We start from the raw sequence: 20,872 nt of genomic DNA, 5'->3' as shown, positions 1-20,872 counted from the left end.
TGTTTTAAAACACAGGTGAAATTTCTAGAGTTGAAAAGTAAAATGAGATAAAACACTCTGGGTGAGATTGGTGGGATTACCAAAAGATGACATATTACAGAAGAAAAGGTTAATGAAATTGAAGATTTAACAATTGAACCTGTTTAATAACACAGTGAGATAAAAATACTGATGAAAAATGAATGTAGCATCAGTGAGCTGTGGTGCAACTTCAAGCAGACTAATACATGTGTAATTTGAATACTAGAATGGCAGGTGGACAGAAAATAAGGCTGAAAAAATAAAATTTCCTAATTTAATATCCAAAAAGCTCAATGAGTCCCAGGTAGAGGAAACATGATGAAAACTACTCAAAAACACATCTTAATTCAATTGCTTATAAAATCAGTGATAGAGAAAATCTTAGAAAGCAGCCAGAGTGGAGGAAACACATATTACATGTAGAGGAACAAAGAAAAAGGTACACCAAATTTCCTTTAAGAAACAATACAAGCCAGAACACACAGAATGTCACCTTCAGAGTACTGAAAGGTCAACCAGATTTTGTACTCAGCAAAAATTTCATTTCACAAAAGGAAAGTGAAGACTTTTATCGATAAACAGGTGAACAGATTCATCTCTTGCAGACTCGTATCACTTGCTGACTAGCATAGAAGTCCTTCAGGCAGAAGGCAAAATGACACAAGAAGGAAATTTGGATCTACTCAAAGGAATGAAGAATATCAGAAGTGGAAAATATTTGGGTAAATTTAAAAGACTTTATTTCGAAAATCCATTTAAGAGGTAATTATTCAAATCAAGCATAATAAAAATACATTGTAAGACTTATGACATGTAGAAGTAAAATATGGGCAATGATATGAAGGTTGTGAAGAGGGACACTGTTGTAAGATTATTATACTGTAAATGAAGTGGTATAATATTACTTGCAGGTAGACTGTGATAAGATAAAGGTGTATACTGTAAATCCTAGAGGAAACACCAAGGTAACAACAGCAGCAATCAAAGAGGTAAGCCAAAGAGAGAATCAGAGGAAATTTTAGAATGTTTCTATTCATAAAAAGGCAGAATAAGAAGAAAAGTGGAACAGATAATAAATCAGAGAACAAGAAAACAAATAGCAAGATGGTTGATTTAAACCCATCTAAAACAATAATTATATTAAATGTAAAGGGTCTTAACACCCCAATGAAAAGGCAGGGATTGTCAGATTGGATTAAAAAAAGAGATCCAACTATATGCTGCCTATAGGAAACCTACTTGAAACATAAAGGTGAATCTGTGTTAAATTCAAAAGCAGATGAAGAAAGTCATGTTAGCATTAATCAAAAGAAAGCTGGAATGGCTATGTTAATAGCAGTGGAGATACCGGGGCATTTTACCTAACAGCAACAGAATGCACATTCTTTTCAAGTGTGCATGGGACATTCAGACCATGTATCTGCATCATAAAATCAATCTGAGATTTTAAGAGGTTGAAATCATACAAGACATATTCTTTTTACCATAGAGAGTTAAATTAGATTAACAATAAAATGCTATATGGGAAAATCTGCAAATATTTGAAAGCAAGACATGTATCTAAATAACTTAGGAGTCAAAGAAGAAAACACAAGAGAAATTACAAAGTATTTTGAACTGAATAAAAATGAAAACTTAACATATCAAAGCCTATGGGATTTCACCGAAGCAGTACTAAGAGGGAAATTTGGAGTATGTAATGCTTTACATTTAAATTTAAAAAAATTAAGTTCAAGTCAATAGCCCCAGCTTTTACCTCAAGAAACTAGGAAAAAGAAGAGCAAATTAAATCCATAGCATGCCAAAGAATCAAAATAATGAGCAGAAATCAATGAAATGGAAAACAGTAGCAACATGGAAAGTTGATTCAAGCAAAAGCTGAAATTTCTGTGATAATAAAATGGGTAAACATACATGTAGCCCATGTAATGAGAAAAAAGAGAAAACACAAATTACCCGTAAAAAGGTGATATCACTTCAATATCTACAGAAAAACAAGGGGAAATGTGTACAAATAAATAGTATAACTTTATGACAATGAATAAAACCAGGTGAAATGAACAAATTTCTTAAAAGTCACAGAATGCCAAAACTCACTCTAGAAGAAGTACTTAACCTGAGTAACTGTATATTTACTAGGAAAATTTAATTTGTAATTAAAATGTTTCCCACAGGGAAACTCCAGGCTCAGAAAGCTTCACTGATGAATTTTATCAAATATACCAGTTCTACCTAAACTCCTCACAGAAATAGAAGTGTCCACACTTGCAGAATCTGTCTGTGAGGCCAGCAAACCAGAAAAAAACATTGGAGGAAAAGAAAGCTACAGACCAATATATTTTACCAATACAGATGCAAAATTCATAAATCATTGTTAAGAAATAGTAATGTACATAATGACTAAGTTTTGTGTTTTAAATGACAGATACTGCTGTAGTTTTAAGATCTAGCCTCTAAACTGACTTGTTCTAAAGTAAACGGAAATGAAGATTTCTGGCTTTATTTCCATTGGTTCATGCTGTTTTGTCATTGCTCTTGGCTTATATTAAAATATATTTGATTCTCAATGCTGGTTTTCTCAAGTGTACATTTTAGACATTTAAGAAATTATCATACCGAGTGAGGCTGAGAATTTAAGACCTTAACAAAATACTGTCCTCTGGCCCTGCAAAGGCTTATGTTCTGTCATTTCTTGGGAAAGTGCTCTAGCCAAGGTCGTTTCATTACACTGGCACAGGCTTGTTAAATGGTGTGATGATGCCGACTGAGAGCATTTTAAATGTAGCTGCAGTTCTGCTCGGCACAGCCCTGTTGCTCATTTGCTCTCTTTGGGGCTCCTTGGTGGCCGTGGTGTTGGGACAGCCGCCCGTGTGGGCAGCCCGAGCTTGGAGGCGCGAGGACCACTGTTCGATCTCTAAGGACAAACGCTCCTCTGCCTGGGCGGGCCGATGTGGGAGGTTTTGAGTGTACTTGAATCATCTTCTCTGTTACCTACGGACATTGCCTGCGTATGAGACGTCACTCTATATAGAAAGGTATGTCTTTTCACTGTACATTCTTTCCTTTTTAGGCTAGAACTGGTGTTAAAACATCACTATTCTTTATAAAGTAATCAAAGTAGTGGCTAAAATCAAAAACTTACGACCCTCTGTATCTTAATCGTTATGCTTTGCAGTTCTAGGGTCATTTTTCAGCAGCTTTTGCATTTTGGTTGCATGTTGCTTCCTCCTGATAGATAGGACAGCAACTGATAGACGAGTATTGATGATGAAATATAAAGAAGAAAAGTTTGTGTCTTGGCACCTTTGTTAGTACATTTGTATCTCAAGACTGTCAGAGCCCTGTTTGGAGGGAGTGTTGAAATGAGAGGAGGTAATGTTGACAGAACTGGTTTTCAGCACTCCAGGTATTAATGGAAACATTTATTCCTTCAAGATCTTTTCTTCCAAATTCAGACTGGTGCTTGTTGTCCAGGACAGCTGATTTTCTGCTGATTTCACTCTTACCCACAGTCACCAAATATAAAGCTGTACTTAAAAGAATAAGTAATTTGGTCTCATTTACAGATTGTTTAAGAAATTTCCATTTGGGTTTTATTTTTAATGGAAATTGGAGTATTTGAACTTAAGCCTTTTTGAAGTCTTTAAAGAGAGAGAGAAGCTATAAATCATTTAATATCCAATATCTAATGATTTTTTAATCAACTATTTTATAAAATGTATCATTCAGTGGTTATCTTGTTCAGTTATACAGTTTTAAATGTTTTCTCCCTCCTGTAGAGGAAATACTATTGAAATGTTCACAATTTTAATACTAGAACAAAAACTCTGCAGCCTAGTTCTTTATTCAGGGATATGGGAAATAATGTATTCGTTGGTCCAGGCATTCTTTTTATTATTTGATTACATGAGGATAATAAAACTACAGAGAATTTTCAATATTTCTTTTTCTTGTATTTGCAAGCATTATAATTTAAAATCAATGTCTACATTATAAAATTTATTTTTCTTTTATCATTTTGTGAACAGTTTTCTATGGTTTTAGCAACAATGTATAATTAACACTAGGAATCAGTGTTACTTTAGAATAGAATGATAAGCTAAATGTTTATCTTATTTTCAAGGAGAAAAACTGTTTCTGGTGTAATAACCTTGCTAAAAAGTCTTAATTAGTGTATGTAGGAGCAGTCTAGGGTAAGATTTATATGTAACTTCTATAGCAAAGTGACCTTTTAATAATACCAATTTGTTTGCAAGCCAGTAGGTAGAGAAGGTACTCATTTCCCCTCTATTTTGAGATAGGGAGTGTAAAATTTAGTAGGTGAACAGCTAGCCTGTTCTGTCTTTGAAGAAAATCATCCTTCAAGATAGCCCTCTTGGTTGATGAGGAACACAACGAGCATATGTGCTGCCTGGACCCAAGCCTGATGCTATTGATAGATACTACTTTTTTAAAATATCAGTGTACCAGTGTCTTTGATTTTATTTCATTTTAGTAAAATGAAAATATTAATGCTAGCCTTTATTAATCCAGTAACTGGCTCATGAGCTTTCTTCCAAAGTTATGACTTCTTGCCAGACATTGTGTCCTCTGGAGAACTTCTGGGATGTGCAGACCCTGTGTCCTCTGGAGAACTTCTGGGATGTGCGGATCCTGTGTCCTCTGGAGAACTTCTGGGATGTGCGGATCCTGTGTCCTCTGGAGAACTTCTGGGATGTGCAGACCCTGTGTCCTCTGGAGAACTTCTGGGATGTGCAGACCCTGTGTCCTCTGGAGAACTTCTGGGATGTGCAGACCCTGTGTCCTCTGGAGAACTTTTGGGATGTGCGGATCCTGTGTCCTCTGGAGAACTTCTGGGATGTGCAGACCCTGTGTCCTCTGGAGAACTTCTGGGATGTGCGGATCCTGTGTCCTCTGGAGAACTTCTGGGATGTGCAGACCCTGTGTCCTCTGGAGAACTTTTGGGATGTGCGGATCCTGTGTCCTCTGGAGAACTTCTGGGATGTGCAGACCCTGTGTCCTCTGGAGAACTTCTGGGATGTGCAGACCCTGTGTCCTCTGGAGAACTTCTGGGATGTGCAGACCCTGTGTCCTCTGGAGAACTTCTGGGATGTGCAGACCCTGTGTCCTCTGGAGAACTTCTGGGATGTGCAGACCCTGTGTCCTCTGGAGAACTTCTGGGATGTGCAGGCTCTGTGTCCTCTGGAGAACTTCTGGGATGTGCAGACCCTGTGTCCTCTGGAGAACTGGGATGTGCGGATCCTGTGTCCTCTGGGGAACTTCTGGGATGTGCCGACCCTGTGTCCTCTGGAGAACTGGGGTGTGCGGATCCTGTGTCCTCTGGAGAACTTCTGGGATGTGCTGACCCTGTGTCCTCTGGAGAACTTCTGGGATGTGCAGACCCTGTGTCCTCTGGAGAACTGGGATGTGCGGATCCTGTGTCCTCTGGGGAACTTCTGGGATGTGCTGACCCTGTGTCCTCTGGAGAACTTCTGGGATGTGCGGATCCTGTGTCCTCTGGAGAACTGGGATGTGCGGATCCTGTGTCCTCTGGGGAACTTCTGGGATGTGCCGACCCTGTGTCCTCTGGAGAACTGGGGTGTGCGGATCCTGTGTCCTCTGGAGAACTTCTGGGATGTGCTGACCCTGTGTCCTCTGGAGAACTTCTGGGATGTGCAGACCCTGTGTCCTCTGGAGAACTGGGATGTGCGGATCCTGTGTCCTCTGGGGAACTTCTGGGATGTGCAGACCCTGTGTCCTCTGGAGAACTGGGATGTGCGGATCCTGTGTCCTCTGGGGAACTTCTGGGATGTGCAGACCCTGTGTCCTCTGGAGAACTGGGATGTGCAGATCCTGTGTCCTCTGGGGAACTTCTGGGATGTGCGGATCCTGTGTCCTCTGGAGAACTGGGATGTGCAGATCCTGTGTCCTCTGGAGAACTGAAATGTGCAGACCCTGTGTCTTCTGGAAAACTCCTGGGATGTGCAGGCCCTGTGTCCCCTGGAGAACTGGATGTGCAGACCCTCTTTCCTCTGGAGAACTTCTGGGATGTGCAGACCCTGTGTCCTCTGGAGAACTGGGATGTGCAGACCTTGTGTCATCTGGAAAACTCCTGGGATGTGCAGGCCCTGTGTCCCCTGGAGAACTGGATGTGCAGACCCTCTTTCCTCTGGAGAACTTCTGGGATGTGCAGACCCTGTGTCCTCTGGAGAACTGGGATGTGCAGACCTTGTGTCATCTGGAAAACTCCTGGGATGTGCAGGCCCTGTGTCCCCTGGAGAACTGGATGTGCAGACCCTGTGTCCTCTGGAGAACTGGGATGTGCAGACCCTGTGTCCTCTGGAGAACTGGGATGTGCAGACCTTGTGTCATCTGGAAAACTCCTGGGATGTGCAGGCCCTGTGTCCCCTGGAGAACTGAATGTGCAGACCCTCTGTCCCCTGGAGAACTGGAATGTGTGCACTGCTCCTTCGCACCTCCCTCTTCTGTCCTCACGTGACCCCCTGTCCTGCTTCATCGTGCCCCTCCACGTTTGTGTACTCGTCTTCCCTGTGTCCCTGCCTTCCATTCACTCTGCCCTGTATCTTTCTTCCTGCTTCTCCCCGAATCCTCTGTATCTACAGTTTTCAAAGAACTTTAAACTAATAACCTCTTTAAAATCTGCTGGAAATGCTGTATCCTCTCCTTGGAAAAATATAAAAGCCCCTTATTTCTTAGCTTTATGTCTCATATCTTCTCCCATGAATTATTCAGGTTTGCCACTGTCTGAACTTGCTTCTGGTTTTGAGCATGTGGCAAACTTGGTTAGTCAGAAAATTTCAGAAATAATAGAGTAAAAAAATAGCTCACATGTTGCATTTAATGTGGATGTTTTCTGTTGTTTTTCTTATCTGGATAAATGTAAACCATTCTTCCCTTTAATTAGGAAGTTTTCATTTTTAGAATGGCCAAGAATTTAATGTTAGCTTAAGTAAGTAGAAGAGGTGCTTTTAAAAAGAGATGTGTGCAGTTTTCTTTAACATAATAGAAATATTATTTCTCTATTACACGGTATACATTTATGTATATGACTAGAATGTTTTTATTTCTGGGTTCCAGGCAGTACCATAAACATCTCTTGTATTTCCCTTATTATTTTTTAAAAACTGTTTAAATAACTTGGTTAAGAGTTTCTTAGCAGTTGTTAATTCTACTCATATTTTGCAGAAATAATTCCATCTGTAAAGTCTACTAAAGGATTGCTTATTTTAAAATATACATTTTGGATTACATTTATTTATGTTGGAAGATGGCAGTTACAATTTTGTTGGAGATCCTTTGAATCAAAAACATACTGTTAAATATTGGCATTTAAAAATGCAGCTTTATCAGCCATCATTCAAGTTATTTAATCTGACCTATAATTTTAACGTTTTCACAAAACTTAAATTTATAAGCCTACAAGGAACGTAGATGATGGTCACTGTTGCCGATGGTCCGTGTCGTGCAGACCTCAGTGCATCCGATGTCCTGGGGGCAGTGTGGAGGACATTGGCCCTTAAGAACCAAAAGTGGTTCAACTTGAGTCAAAAAGAAGTCATTCCAAGGGGACTTGCTCAAGTTGTGGTATCTCCTTACAGGGAAAAAAATAATAACAATAAAGCAATACAATTGTGGGATGACACACTTTGAATATATAAAAATAATTTCCAGTTAGCTTTTCTTTAAGAGTCTCAGAGCTGTAACATAAATATCTGGTCAGAAAAGGGTCTCCTTTGAGTTTTAGCAGTTGCTTCAATAATTACTACAAGAGAGGGTGCCTGTCGTGAAGCTCACCCTGAGGTGTTCGTAATTGATCTTACTCTACATGTACATTTTTACCTCCTTAGAATTTTGGTTACTTTCATAAATATTTTCTAATCTGTTAGCACAATTCATTTTTCTGATGGGATATTGGTTTTAATTTCTTGGTGATTTATGTTTAGTATGGTTTATTCTAAATATCTATGAGAATATATTTTGTCTTCCTTCCTGAACTTGTCAAAAGGATCACCGTCATGCCTTCCTTAGGCCAACTCGAGGAACAAAACAGAGAAGGAATTAAAGCAGTGTCAATTTCAAATTAAATCTCATTTGTATTGCAAGAGGGCTAAATTGTGGGAATGGAAGATAACATGCTGACTCATGCTTGGGAAATGGGAAAAAGCAAGTGTGCATGGCTGTGAGTCTGAATCCGTTCCCGTCTCTAACGGCTGCCTTCTCCCATTCTCAGGCCATCCACTCCGTGGCCTGGCATCACGAGGGCAAGCAGTTCCTCTGCAGCCACTCTGATGGCACGCTGACCCTGTGGCACGTGCGGTCCCCCTCGCGGCCGGTGCAGACCATCACCCCCCACGGTAAGGGCCCACGGACACTGCCCCTCGGGTTTGCAGCTGCCCTCGTCTGCGGCTGCTCACTTTTGAGGGTGAGCAAGGCTTCCTTTCATTTTTTTTTAAGAGCATATTTTGATTTATTGTATTTTCATTAATCTCAGGATACAAAGTGCATGTGCTGGGGTGAATTACAGGTGTTACCTCTTCTTTCTTTTTTTGTTAGAGAATTTCTGGGTTTACAGAACAATCATTCATAAAACACAGGGTTCCCATACACCACCCCACCACCACCACTTGCCCTAGTGTGGAAAATTTGTTATAATTGATGATAACTCTTTTTTGTAATTCTGTTTTTTTAACAGTGGTTGTATTTGTTACAATTGATGAAAGATTAGTAAAATAGTACTGTAACTATTTTCCATAGTTTACGTGGGTGTATTTTTCCCCATATTCCCAGTCTATTACTTTTTTTTTTTTCATGCATGTTTTTACTATATTACTCATCTACCCATTCACTGGATAAAGGGGGTGTTAGTCACAAAGTTTTTATAATTACCTGGTCACAGATAAAAGCTATATAGTTATACGATCCTTATCAAAAATTAAGGCTACTGGATTACAGTTCAACAATTTCAGGTATTTCCTTCTTGCTATACTAATACACTAGAAACTAAAAAGAAATATCTCTATGTTGAGTCAGTAGTCATAACTCATTCATTAAATCCTAACTTCTTCTCTGCAGTGCCTCCCTGTCATTTGATCATTCTCTTAGTCTTCAGGGATATCTGGGCAATGATAGTTCTAACTTCTTTGTGCTGAAAAGGGTTGTCGACATTAAGAAGTAGAGGAATGAAACTGGTTGATGTTCTTGGAGAGGCTGGTGCTTCTGGGTTTCAGGGCTTAGCTGGCATCCTTTCATTTTTAGGGAAGTAAAAATATTTAGGCATATGCAAATAACACTTAAGAAACCAGGTGAAATTAAACATATTTACAGTTGAAATTGCCAATTTGAACTTTGGGAAAATGAACATCACAGAATCTCTAAATATCATTTTTCCAGTGGTCCAAACAGTGAGCAGAGTTGATTCTTACTATTTGCAGTTGTTGTGTTCTGTGAAGTCTCCACAATCCCCCAGAGAGCAAATGCCCAATGCTGGGGACCTAGGCCAGGACAGAGCTGGGTCCCGTGAGACCCTGGCCACAGAGCCACTCATCACCCAGCCTGAACGTTACTTTGTTTTATGTACATTCCTGCTTGAGGACACCCTCTCCAGTGTATGTTCTTGGATTATCACGTGAACTCACGGCCAGCCGCTCGGTGACTCGTGCCCAGGAGAAGCTCTTCTAACTCTGTGGGGCCCTCACAGCCTTTTGCACTTAGGAATACTGGACTGCACTGGAGCGTGAAACAGCCATTTTGGACAGTGAAATAACCACAGGCATAAGTATGTGAAAAAACGTGGCACTGGATATACTGTGAAAAGGACACTTTTCTGAACCAAGAAGGCAGAGTCAAATGGAAACATGCACCTCAAATTCTTCACCACCCTGCACATGTCTGCGAATGACCACTAAGTGCTTTGAGGACTGATTTGGGGGTACGAATGAATTTTAGTGAGTAGGTGAATTTGTACATGCAGAACCTGTGAATAATGGGGATTGGCTGTACTTTTGTGGATGATGGGTTGGAGGTCTTCCTTCATGGCGTTCGGCCTCTCGGGGTCATCAGCTGCAGGCCACTCATAAACAGGACAGTGCACCTGAAACCCTCGAAGCTGCGTCGCAGAGTCGCTGACTCTCCAGGACTGTGCCCAGGATGGCGCGTGGTGGTCCTCACATATGTGACTCGGCAGAGGGACGGGCACACAAGGCAGGGTCCCGGGAGGACAGTGCATGCTACCGAGGCTCACTCCCAGTGGAGACCCCCAGCAAGGACAATACGTCAACTGGGGAAGCTCGCCTGAGCCTGGGCGCCCAGGTTTCTCTCTGGGGGCTGGTCCCGTGGGCATCTCTGCCTGGCCCTGCCTCCCCGAGGGCGTTCGGCATAAAGCACATTGTTTGCACAAATTGTTGAGGCTCAGGGAGCCCCCAGGAGGCAGGTTCCCAGGCACCAGCACCTGGCCCCTGTGAGGAGGGCCATCGAGCCCGACAGGTGAGTGCTGTCCTGCTTGGGGACATCGACACCTGCACAACAGTGTGTTTTGAATCAAGCCTTCGGAGGAGAGGGAGTAGGTCCGGGGCCTGGTCCTCTGGCCGAGAGAACAAGGGTGCCCTCGAGCTGGGCCCAGAAGGGCACAGATGTCAGGGCGTCGTCATCCTTCGTCTGCATTGCCCCAAGGTGGGGACCGGCCATTGATGGCAAACAGAAAACAGCCCGTCACCCAGCACACAGGAGTGCACAGGCCAGGGCCCACGCATAGGAGGAGTGTCAGTGGTCCTTCAGATTGCCTTGAGGGCCACAGGATGAGCTGAGGAAATGCCACCGTAGTTTCACTTGAAAAGGCTGCATTTCACTGGCACAGTTCCGATTTTGTTAGCCAGCATTGGGCTTTTCAAATGCACGTGTATTTGCATATGGTCACATGTCTACACATAGCTGGTGTATGTGTGTACATAGGGTTTTGGATGAGTACAAGTAGATCAGTATCCATGTTTTATAGAGTATGTATGTGTATATTTTTAGCTTATCATGATATAGGCTTAGATATATATAAAAGATGGAAAGAAATATGTTGAGAATGGGTTATCTCTAAGAAATGGGAGATAGATATTTCCTTTATATTTTTCTGAGTTTTCTGTAGTTTCTACAGTGAACATGTAGAAAGAGATAACAGAAATCAAGTTTTTAAGGCAATCAGAATTCTTTGACAACATGAGTTCCTGACACATTTTGAAGAGGTTGGTGTGTGGTAGCAGTTTTGGACACTGTAACTGGTGGGTTTTACTTTAAATGAATACATAAAAGTGAATTTCTTAACATAGCATTTAATTTTCCAGCCTGTCACACTTGAAAGTGACAATGTATTTTGGATTTGTTTTTCTCAAATTTAGTTTTTATTTTAAAGGTTGAGTCCACTTAGAAAATTGCAATGCTATTTTTCTTACCTGCAATTAAGAACATTGGGAAGACTACTGTCAATATCTCTTACTAGAATTTTATCACATAATTGTTGTTACTAAGTTATTATTCTGCCCTAGCACTGTTTCAAACAGTGTTTCCTTGATAATTTTTTAAATATCTTATTTTGTATTAAATGTTTCTTTCAGAATCACTTAAAAATGTTTCATTTTGTATTTCATTATATTTCACTTGTATTTTATAAAATTTTCAATGTAAGAATTTAGAGTAATTTAGAATTTTAGAATTTAATGCAGGAAAATATATTTTAGGAAAACAGTTAAAGGATGGGAAGAAGCCAGAACCATGCAAACCTATCCTCAAGGTGGAGTTCAAGACGACAAGATCTGGGTAAGATTTACCTCATTTCCAATAGTCACTGTGTGTAATGGCTGAAACAACATGGAAGGCTACGTCGTTGTTTTTGAAGACCTTATTTAACAAAAAAAACTAAAGTTGATAAATTTAAGGTAAACTACTTCTCTGTTTTCTTTCTGCTCTAGTAATTTTCCTGTGTATCTTGGAAACTTTGAAGTATTTTTCTGGTCAAACTTCATACATTCTGTTGGATTAGTTTCCAGTAACAATACAATATGCTTCTTTGCTAGTGAAAATTATAGATTATAAGCAGGGAAGAAAAAATATTTAAAATTTACCTTCTATATTATGTATGTTACTTATGAAAATTACATACATTCTTCAAAAATTAAATCTCATCTTAATATTGGCAATTATTTTTTTAATGCTGCTTAATATTAAGGGGCATTGGTTGTATTTGAAGTCGATTGCCATTGTACGAATTAGGTCTGAGAATTATGGTTTTTAAAATTTATATCTCACCTGTATTTTTGAATAAATCAGATGTTACATTTTAAAATACAATAAAGAGAAACACTTTTAAAATCTTGCTTTGACCGTCCCACGGCTTTTTACCTGCTGAAAGCAGCCTTTGTCCCTGTTCTGGTTTCCCAGGAAAAGCGTCTTCTAGTAGCTGTGCGGGTCAGACTGGAGCAATGTCTTCAGAACCTGGCCCCAGGGCCAGCAGTGTCCCCCAGGATCTCAGCCAGACCCACGCCCAGCACCCCGGATCAGGGGTCACGAGAACCGCCCCTTCCCCCTCAGCACTGTCCCCCTGGAGAAACGGCTTGAGTGGCCGGGCCCTAAGCTGTGCTGGTCGGGCAGCAGGGGGAGCAACCCCGAGCCGTGGCCTGGGCTGAAGGGGCCTCAGCACCCCGTTGCGTGGCGGCCCCCCACCCTGTGCCACAGCCCCCTTGACTGGCACCCACGTGTTCCGGGTCAGCGCGTACTGTGAGGGCCGGTTGAGGTGGCACAGCGCACGCACGGTCCCTGCAGTGTAAACCCGGTGGTCACTCTCGTTTCTCATGGAAAACCCCTGCCACCACCTGATGTTTATTTGCCCCATTTGTCTCAGGGCAGCAAAAAGGGAGGTGGGGTACGGGGTGATAGGGGTGGAGAAAAGGAAAAGGAAGGAAGGAAACAAGAAAAGGAAAACATAAACCAACATAAAGTCAGTTGACTTCTGAATATTGATTGGCGACAGGCGTCGGGGGGTGATTTTTCTCAGCTGCACCTGCTCCCGGCTTCGCTCCCACGTGGTGTTCCTCTATGGGTCCCAGGTTGCTTCATGATGGCAGCGGTGCTTTCCTTTTCTAGGATCAGAAATGAAAATAAAAACCACACCATGGTGCTCTTTGTGGACAGGTTGGACACTGACCAGGTCTGTATAGGAACACCCTCTTAAAACAGGCTCCCCAGTTTCCCAGTTTCTCTTTTCACCTGGGAGAGGACAGTTGGTAAACGGAGCAGGGCTCCTCTCCCTCACTCCCCGCCGGGTCATAGCCCCCATCTTTGATGGGCTCCACGGCTTCCCCACCTCCTGTTCCCAGCGGGTATGCTGGGCAGGTGCCAACAGAAGGTGTTCTCTTCCTGTTACCATCTTCTCTGGGAAGGTGGGCAGAGGCCCCAGGTCATCTGGGGATGAGGCTGTCCGGCCCAGGAGCAGATGACCCGCGGAGCCTGCCACCCTGGTCCCTCCTCCACGGGCCCTGCTGGGTGAGGTGGTCCGTGCGGTGCACGCCTGCCCCGTCACTGCCAAGCTCCACGGAAGCGTGAGGTGTCCTTCTCACTGCCCAGTGTCCGGCCCTGGGCTGCTGCTGCTGGAGTGGGGGCCAGAGGTGGGAGGGCAAAGTTCGGCTGGGGGCTTGTGTGTAGCTTACAGAGGTGAAATGGCTTTTATTTCCTAGTAAATTAGGTTTTCCCTTACGTAAGGACAGTGACAATAGGATGTAGCAGTTTAGTAGCAGTTTTCTTAAAAAGATGGAAGTTCCCTTTGCATGGGCATTTCTTTATGAAAAAGCAGAAGTGCCTTGGACAAAGTTGTTTCTGTGAGAAACGAATATGACCCAGGAGTGAAGTCCCTGGAGCTGGAGCAGCCAAGGGGCCCCTGGGCTGCCCACCATGCTGAGTCCGCACGAGAGGACTCACTGCGAGTCAAGGGTGGCTGCCTCCTGGGGCTGGGACGATAAGGAGGCTGCACACAGAACCCTGGGGACATGCCCTGGGAGCCAGTTTCCCACGCCAGGTGCCCCGAGGCAGCGCCTGACAACCTGCCACCATCTCTGATGCCGTATTCCCTTATTTTGCTGTCACAGTCCAGGTGTGCAAGCAGCAAGGGCAGGCGGAGCTTGTAATAACTCAAGGGCCTCGCTGCCCACCTCCCTGGAGGGAGGGCCGCCTCATTCTGACAGAACACTAAGATTTGGTGCCGCGGGTTTTTAACACCAGGTAACCATAACGCATAATGGGTTCTGAAAATAATTGTCAGTTTTGTCCAGTGATTTTTATATTACAGACTGCACTAGGAAATAGAGTATGCTGCACATTCTAAGGGTAAATATTGTTCATCAAACATTTGTTCATTTGTGTATGTTTATGTATCTGTACACTGGATGATGAAGGAAAATGTACTTCTTCTGTGGCTCTTGATCAAAGTATCTGAAAGCCGCTGAAATAACAGAGGCTTTGGATTGTGAAACCCGGGTTCAATCCCAGCTGTGCTATTTATACCTGTCAAGTTTTTGACCAGTTGCTTAACTCACGGAGCCTGTCTCCTTACTTAGCTCAATACAGCAGGGATGGGAGATTCTACCTCAGAAGATGGTGAAGAACCAAAGACCTAGTCCAGTGTGCCTGGCATGCATCGGGAGTTTGGTAAATCCAGCCCCGTTCCCTCTCCGTGTACCACTTCCCCTCCTCTTTCTGGTGGGCGACATAAAGAGCCCAAGGCAGGGCCATATTTCAGTGCAAAACAGCTTTTCATCAGGTGCTCGGTCGAGCTGAGCCCTGTCCCGTGGATCCCTGGAGAGTCAGTTTCCCGGCCCCGCTCGGGCTGCCAGCTGGGAGTGACGTTCTCGTATGACCGCCTCTAAAGGCACACAGCGCACAGCTGGGTGTGGCATCCGGCCTCGGTGGTAGAGAGCATCTCAGACCGTGCCCTGGGGCGGCAGGCTGTGGTGAAGGACCTGGGAGTCAGGCGGAGGCTTTGCGGCCAGGACGTCACCGCCACAGCTTCCCAGTTCTGCGTGGGAGCCCCAAGCAGCGGCGGACAGGCTGGGTGTGTGTGCAGGTGTGCTCCGGGGAGTCTCACCTACCCTGGGTCCACCTGTAGGGAAGTTGTGGGGTTTTGTGCGTGCCCGCCTACCCCATGGTGCCTGTATTTGTTTCCAGGTGGTTTAGGAGGTAAGATGAGTTCTTAAATTTTAATTTGAACCATGGACTGAAGGCTGTATGTGAATTGCCTGTATAAGAATGTGAGAAAACATGGGCTGTGGTAAAGCCCAGGGTACATATGGGAACTCTTTTCTGAAAACAGCTGAAGCCCAATTCAGTGTTGCTTGCAGACTTTCTACCCCTGAATTTCCCTCCCTGCTTCCAGGGCCTTGTTCCAAACGAGGGAGTTGTGACCCCCCGAAGGCCGGGAGTAGACTGGCCTGCCACCAAGGCTGGTTCACCCAAACACGGCCCTACCTTTGGCGGCAAGGGCGCGACCCCAGCTGCCGACACGCCTCAGTGCACAGGGTCCTGGCAGCCACCGTGAAAGGCAGCTGTCCCTCCCGCCCCTGCTTCACAGAGAGGTTAGGACACGCACCCTGGGACACACAGCCAGGAAGAAGCAGAGCTCAGCCCATTAGGTCCACATCCGCCACCGGTCCCCGAGAGCTGACACCCCCAGGTGCCCTGTGGCAGTTGTGCTGCACGACCTGCAGAAGCTGCAGGCGCCAGCCATCGAGAGTTCACACTGGGGCCTGGGCGGGAATAGCCTCCCTGCTGGCTTGTGCTGGTGTTTTCTCATTTCACCTTCTGTGGCTCATCTGTGCTTTAATAATCCCTCCCTGCTGTGAGCTGGTCCGTGCTCACCCAGCCGAGCCTCAGGGAGGGACGCGCCCTCCTGTGTCGTCCTACGGTCCTCGTGTCCTCACTTGGGACAAGACAGCATCTTAGCTGATGTGGCTCCCGAACACCACACGCAATAGAACGGTGGGTAAGTGCCCATGCATGGTTGCTTGGTTCTCGCAGCAGGTGCTTTGCCACACAAGCTGCATGCGTCGTGGGATGGCACTTTGGCCCCTGCGTCTTAGAGGGGTTAAGTAACGTGCCCCAGGAAGGGGTGGAGCTGTGCCTGGTGCCCAGGCTGCCTCCCGGGCCAGAGTAACCTCCCGACCCTGGGACCACAGGCACGGCCTGCCGAGCCCTGGGCGCTGACGAGCTGGACAACTCGCGGTCCCCAGGCCCTCTGCAGGCCAGAGGCCCCTCCATCACCTCCAGGATTTGAGGAGATCTCAGTTCTGATCGCAGGTTCCCCTTTGCGGGGAGGGCACTGGAAACAACAACTGTTGAGGAAAGCCCATGGGCAGGTGTATATTCAACGGTACCTGATGCGAGAAGGCATTGCGTCCACAGGCTCTTACAATCCGAATGTCTCGTCAGGTAACCTTCCCTCTGTGACCGTGTAGGTTGAAAAGTTTTAGTCTTCAGCTAGCCAGTTCTTGTTCTGTCTGTATCTTCAGAGGCAGTTCTTCCTACTTGCCATCCATGTTGATCTGTATTATCGTCATTTCCTCAAAACTGTGTTGTCTCCCAGTCTTATTTCCCAAACCTCATACCTACCAAGGTTCTGTCATCATTCACTTTTGTGATGGTCAGGGAGCACTGGCCTGGCGTTTCCAGAGGCGCTGGAGAGTAACTCCACGTGTGCAGCCGGTTGGATCCAGGCAGTGGTCGAGCCAGCTTGCGTGCTGAGGTCAGCAGCCCCGTAGCCTGTGGCACAGCCGCGCACAGATGAGAACTGTGGCAGGGAGGTTGACAGCTCTCCTCTGCTGTTAGAATGCCTTGTTTTGTAGCTACATAAGTAATATAGGTATGTGCCCAAGATGGAGATTGTCCACAGCCTTTGTCAGTTTAGAGTGCTAAGATCCCCACCCACCTCTTCCCTATTTTAAATAGTTTTTGGTTCATTATGGCCAAATTAAAACTGGTTACATGCTAACATATTTAAGTCTGCTGTTTAACATTTTGATGTCATTGGCAAGTTGTGCTTGTTAGCCTTTCGGACTGTCCACACGTGTTGAACCCTGGGGGGGCATGGAGAGGGGCCCCGCGGCTCAGCTGTCCAGTAGAGGGAAGGAGGAGGACCAGGGTGTTCTGAACAGATACAGAATAGGGCGCCATCCTGTCCGTGAAGCCAAGAAATAGGAGTTTACGGGAGAGGGCGGGTGTGCATTGCTCAGTGCTACTGAAAGACAGAAGGATTAATTTATCAGAACACTTAGCATAATTTCAGACACAAGCCAGGGCACAGGGACAGCGAAAGAAAGAAAAAGGAACAGTCGAGTTGCAATAGAAAATACTGGTTTAGAAAATGTTTTCAGTGAGTTCAGCAGGAGCTGTAAGTAGCAATTGTGTGTTCTCAGGGAGCGGGAGACCCGGAGCTTTGGTTTCCTTCTGAGCTATGGAGTCAGCAGTGTGGCTGGGAGCAGAAGGGAAGGTGCTTTTGGAGTCAGAGAGACCGGAAATGACTCCCAGGAGGCTCACAGCAAGCAGTATAGGCTTCCTGAGTCCAGGCCACAGCCCCCTCTCTGAGAATTCCCTCTGGACTGGGCATGGGAATGGGCTGTGTACACATGACATTGTCCCCTCACTGCAGCACTTGGTGTGACTTACTGAGGAGGGTACAGAGAGTCTGGCTGGCCCAGTGCCCACGGACTCCAAGCCAGTGCACCGGGATCTGAGCCTGCACAGCCTGGGCTCTGTGCTCACAGCCCTTCCCTGCATGTCTTGGTCACGGTGACGGGTCCTACGCTGACCGCTGTTTCCCAGTCAGTGTGGAAGGACCCCGAGGTAACCTGCCCTCGCCAGGCACTCCATCCCCACCTTTGTGCAAGATGACCCTCGAGGTCTCCACCCTGCGTGCCCATCTCAGAGCGAGGTGGAGCCCTGAGAGTCAGGGGTTCGGCCGTGGCCTTAGGGGGCTCCGTCTGAGCGCAGGTGGGTGGGGAAGGAAGAGGACCCGTTTGGGAGCTTTCCTGCCCCTGGGCGTGGCAGCAGCATTTGCCTGTGTGTTGGGGAGTCTCACACATGCACCAGGCTGCTTCACACTGAGAGTATTTAGACAGAATTCTAATTCATCTCCCATGCTTTCAGTTTTTATTTTCTCACTTGCTTACCAGCCCTGAAATTAAACAAATTTTTGAAACTCATTTTTGATTATTACTTTTTTACTTGATAGATTTAAAAAAACTTAAAACGAGCTCATCTTTATTTTTTGTGTGCTTCACAGTTCATTTTTCATTCTATTATGCAGATGCATCTGCTGCATCTGTTGAAATAATTGACCCACAATCAGCAAAATAAATCTAGACTCTTGACTTTCATTTTATGTGAAAATAGACAGTTTGACACCACATTTGAGATCACAGTTGCATGGATTTACATTAGATGATTCAAATTAGATAATGATTTCCATTTGAAGTCTGAACCAGACTCTTAGGAATTTGATACAGGGCCTCATTATTTGTTACCGGCCATCACACTAAGTACAGGGGTAAGTGGGATGGACGAGGTGCATGGGACCTGCTTGGCGATGAAGACGCCTTGAAGCGAGTGGTTGAGGTGCAGGGTGGGTCGCCAGGGTGCTCCGTGGCGCTCTCCAGACCTGTGGATACGTGGCCCCACTTGAAGATAGGTGGTGGGAGGGTTGGATGAGTGGATTAGTAATGCCAGCAGTTAGTGAGGGTACAGTTAACGGCACAGGGGACTATGTAGAGCTTAAATCCCAGTGTTTAAAATAGAGTGATTGATAAGAGGGGACAGAGCACAGAGAAGCCCTAGACGTTCGTGTGGAACCCACAAGTACTTTAATGCCGGCTGCCCCCGCATCATTGCCCGGGCATGCGCCCAGGGCAGGGAGCTGCTTGTGAAAACGGACACTTTGCAAACCCTGGGGGTTCCCAGCTGGGGTCTGGGGTGCAGAGCTGCCCTGGAGGCACGTGCAGTACAGAGCAGGGGCTGAACTCAGTGGCAGGTCACTGCTGAGGGCGCTCGGGAACTGGACCGGGAGGGGACCCCTCATCGGGGGGTGGGGCTTGGGAACAGGACACAGCAGGTACCCCTCGGTCAGGGAGTGCTCAGGAATGGGACACGGGGGACCCCTCATTCCTCGTTGGGTGGCGCCCAGGAACAGGACACGGGACAGGTTTTCTGAGGCGATCACGACTGGCCTGCTTGGTGGAGGAGGCGCAGGAATGAGCGGGTGGAAAATGTGCAGCTGCTGCTGAGAAGCAGATGAGGGCTGTGGGGTGGGGCCTCACGGGGTCGGCCCCTGGAGCATGCTGCACCCCTGGGGGCGGCCACACTGGTCTTGGGGTCCCCACGCTCCGCCCACCCCCCTGCCGGGGTCTCTGCAGACCCAGGACCCCTTCCTCCTGCTGAAGGGTCGTCCTCTGCTGGCCCCGCCCCTCCCCTTCCTCCACTCTGACCCCTCCGCCCGCCCCTCCAGCCCTCACGCGGCCATGTCCCTTTGTCCTGCCATGCTCCGGACGTGCCGCCGTCTGTCTGGGTAGACTGCTCCCCAGGAGGCTGCACACCCAAGGGCCCCACTCAGCTTGAGACCCCCGCTCCTGAGGACCTCAGGGAGGGTCCTGGCTCCCGCGAATCATGCTGGAAGGGATTCTGCGGAAAGGGAGAGAGATGAAGCCTTCAAAAAGGATTGCCTTTCATTTTAGAAGTTGAAGAAAATAGATTCCCAACTTCTTTCACATATTGCCTAGAAATAATCTTCATTTCTAGAACTTTTAATACAATTTTAAATACCAACACAAACGTTGATTTTTTATAACTTTTGCTGTCTAGTGTTAAAATACTTAAATTCAATTTGTTGTTGCGTTTATGACTGATTTTTCTTGTAAGATTCATTTAGTTAATATTTTGATTCACGTTTTGGGGCCTTATAATGAAAAAAGTGTAACCTGAGAAGGTTTCTTAGGTCAGATGAGTTTTGTCTGCAGGCATCTAGATAATTTTAAAGTAACAGCACGTAAGTAGGGAAAGTATAAAAAGAAAGTAAAGGCTTTGGTGGCTGGATTTGGCAGATTTACTGTTGTGCAGAAGAAATTCCCGTAACGGTGGCCGGTTGGCAAGCCTTTCCCTTTGTTTTCTCTTTTTATTCACATTTCCCCTAAGTTTAGAGAAGAACTGCGGGCGGCTTCGGAGGCCTCCGAACAGTCATCAGCTGTGGGAGGGCGATTGCCCCAAGACAGCTGCTCACCTACCAGGGCTGCTCCCCAGCTCCTCCCTGGGGTACTCCCCAGGGTGCTCTCTAAGGTGCTCCCTGGGCTGTCCCTAAGGCTCCTCCTCCCTACGGTGCTCCCCAGGTGCCCTCCAGGCTGCTTGCTGGGCATTGTGTTTGGGGATGGAACTCAGAACCTCCCTGGTCATGGTTCTCAAGTGATACGTGTTTTTTTGTGTGTGTTTCTGAGTTGACTATGTGTCAAGAAAACATTAAGGGATGCTTGAAGCACTCCATAAATTGCCTGGTCCAGGCCTCCTGTGCCGCAAAAGGCTGGCAGGTGTCAGTTCTGTCGGATGCCCCACCCTGCCCCTCTGCTCGGTATCTCGTAGCCAGTCGTGTGCTGTATTTCAAGGTGCAGAAGAGAGACCGTGCTGTTCATTCACGGTAGGCGATAGTAAGTAGAAGGAAGTTAAGTGCCCTTTCCGAACCACAGTCATGAGAATTGGTGCGTGCTGGCCAGCAGGCTGAAGGGATGGGCTGCGGTCAGCACAGCTGGAGAAGCCCAGCGCTCCAGTC

The 20,872-nt window shown here is 45.9% G+C and overlaps 2 protein-coding genes across 9 annotated transcripts in view; both read left to right on the top strand.

Annotated features, from left to right (window-relative positions):
• Positions 1 to 20,872, top strand: part of STXBP5 (syntaxin binding protein 5) — a 203,072-nt gene that overhangs the window by 98,586 nt on the left and 83,614 nt on the right. For all 6 annotated transcript variants that reach the window (XR_005218010.1, XR_005218009.1, XR_005218011.1 and 3 more), the window contains 2 exons: positions 8,273 to 8,396; positions 11,763 to 11,841. Coding sequence is in view for 3 of the 6 variants with exons in the window: in XM_037844019.1 (XP_037699947.1) it covers positions 8,273 to 8,396; positions 11,763 to 11,841 (203 nt within the window). In the remaining 3 variants the exon portion in view is untranslated. The remainder of the gene's footprint in view (positions 1 to 8,272; positions 8,397 to 11,762; positions 11,842 to 20,872) is intronic.
• LOC119540043 lies at positions 1,197 to 7,119 on the top strand. Of its 3 annotated transcripts, XM_037844023.1 has the most exons (3): positions 1,197 to 5,484; positions 5,695 to 5,862; positions 6,442 to 7,119. In XM_037844023.1, the coding sequence occupies exons 1-3, from the start codon at positions 4,585 to 4,587 to the stop codon at positions 6,664 to 6,666; spliced, it is 1,293 nt and encodes a 430-aa protein (XP_037699951.1). In that variant the 5' UTR covers positions 1,197 to 4,584; the 3' UTR covers positions 6,667 to 7,119. The 3 variants fall into 3 exon arrangements, with proteins under 3 accessions (XP_037699951.1, XP_037699952.1, XP_037699950.1); XM_037844024.1 differs by having other exon boundaries at positions 1,197 to 5,722; positions 5,927 to 7,119; XM_037844022.1 differs by having other exon boundaries at positions 1,197 to 5,862.

The sequence above is a fragment of the Choloepus didactylus genome, chromosome 7 (assembly GCF_015220235.1).
Source record: "Choloepus didactylus isolate mChoDid1 chromosome 7, mChoDid1.pri, whole genome shotgun sequence".
Classification (NCBI taxonomy): Eukaryota; Metazoa; Chordata; class Mammalia; order Pilosa; family Megalonychidae; genus Choloepus; species Choloepus didactylus.
Note: the sequence above shows the minus strand (reverse complement) of the source record. Positions and strands in the feature narration are given on the sequence as shown.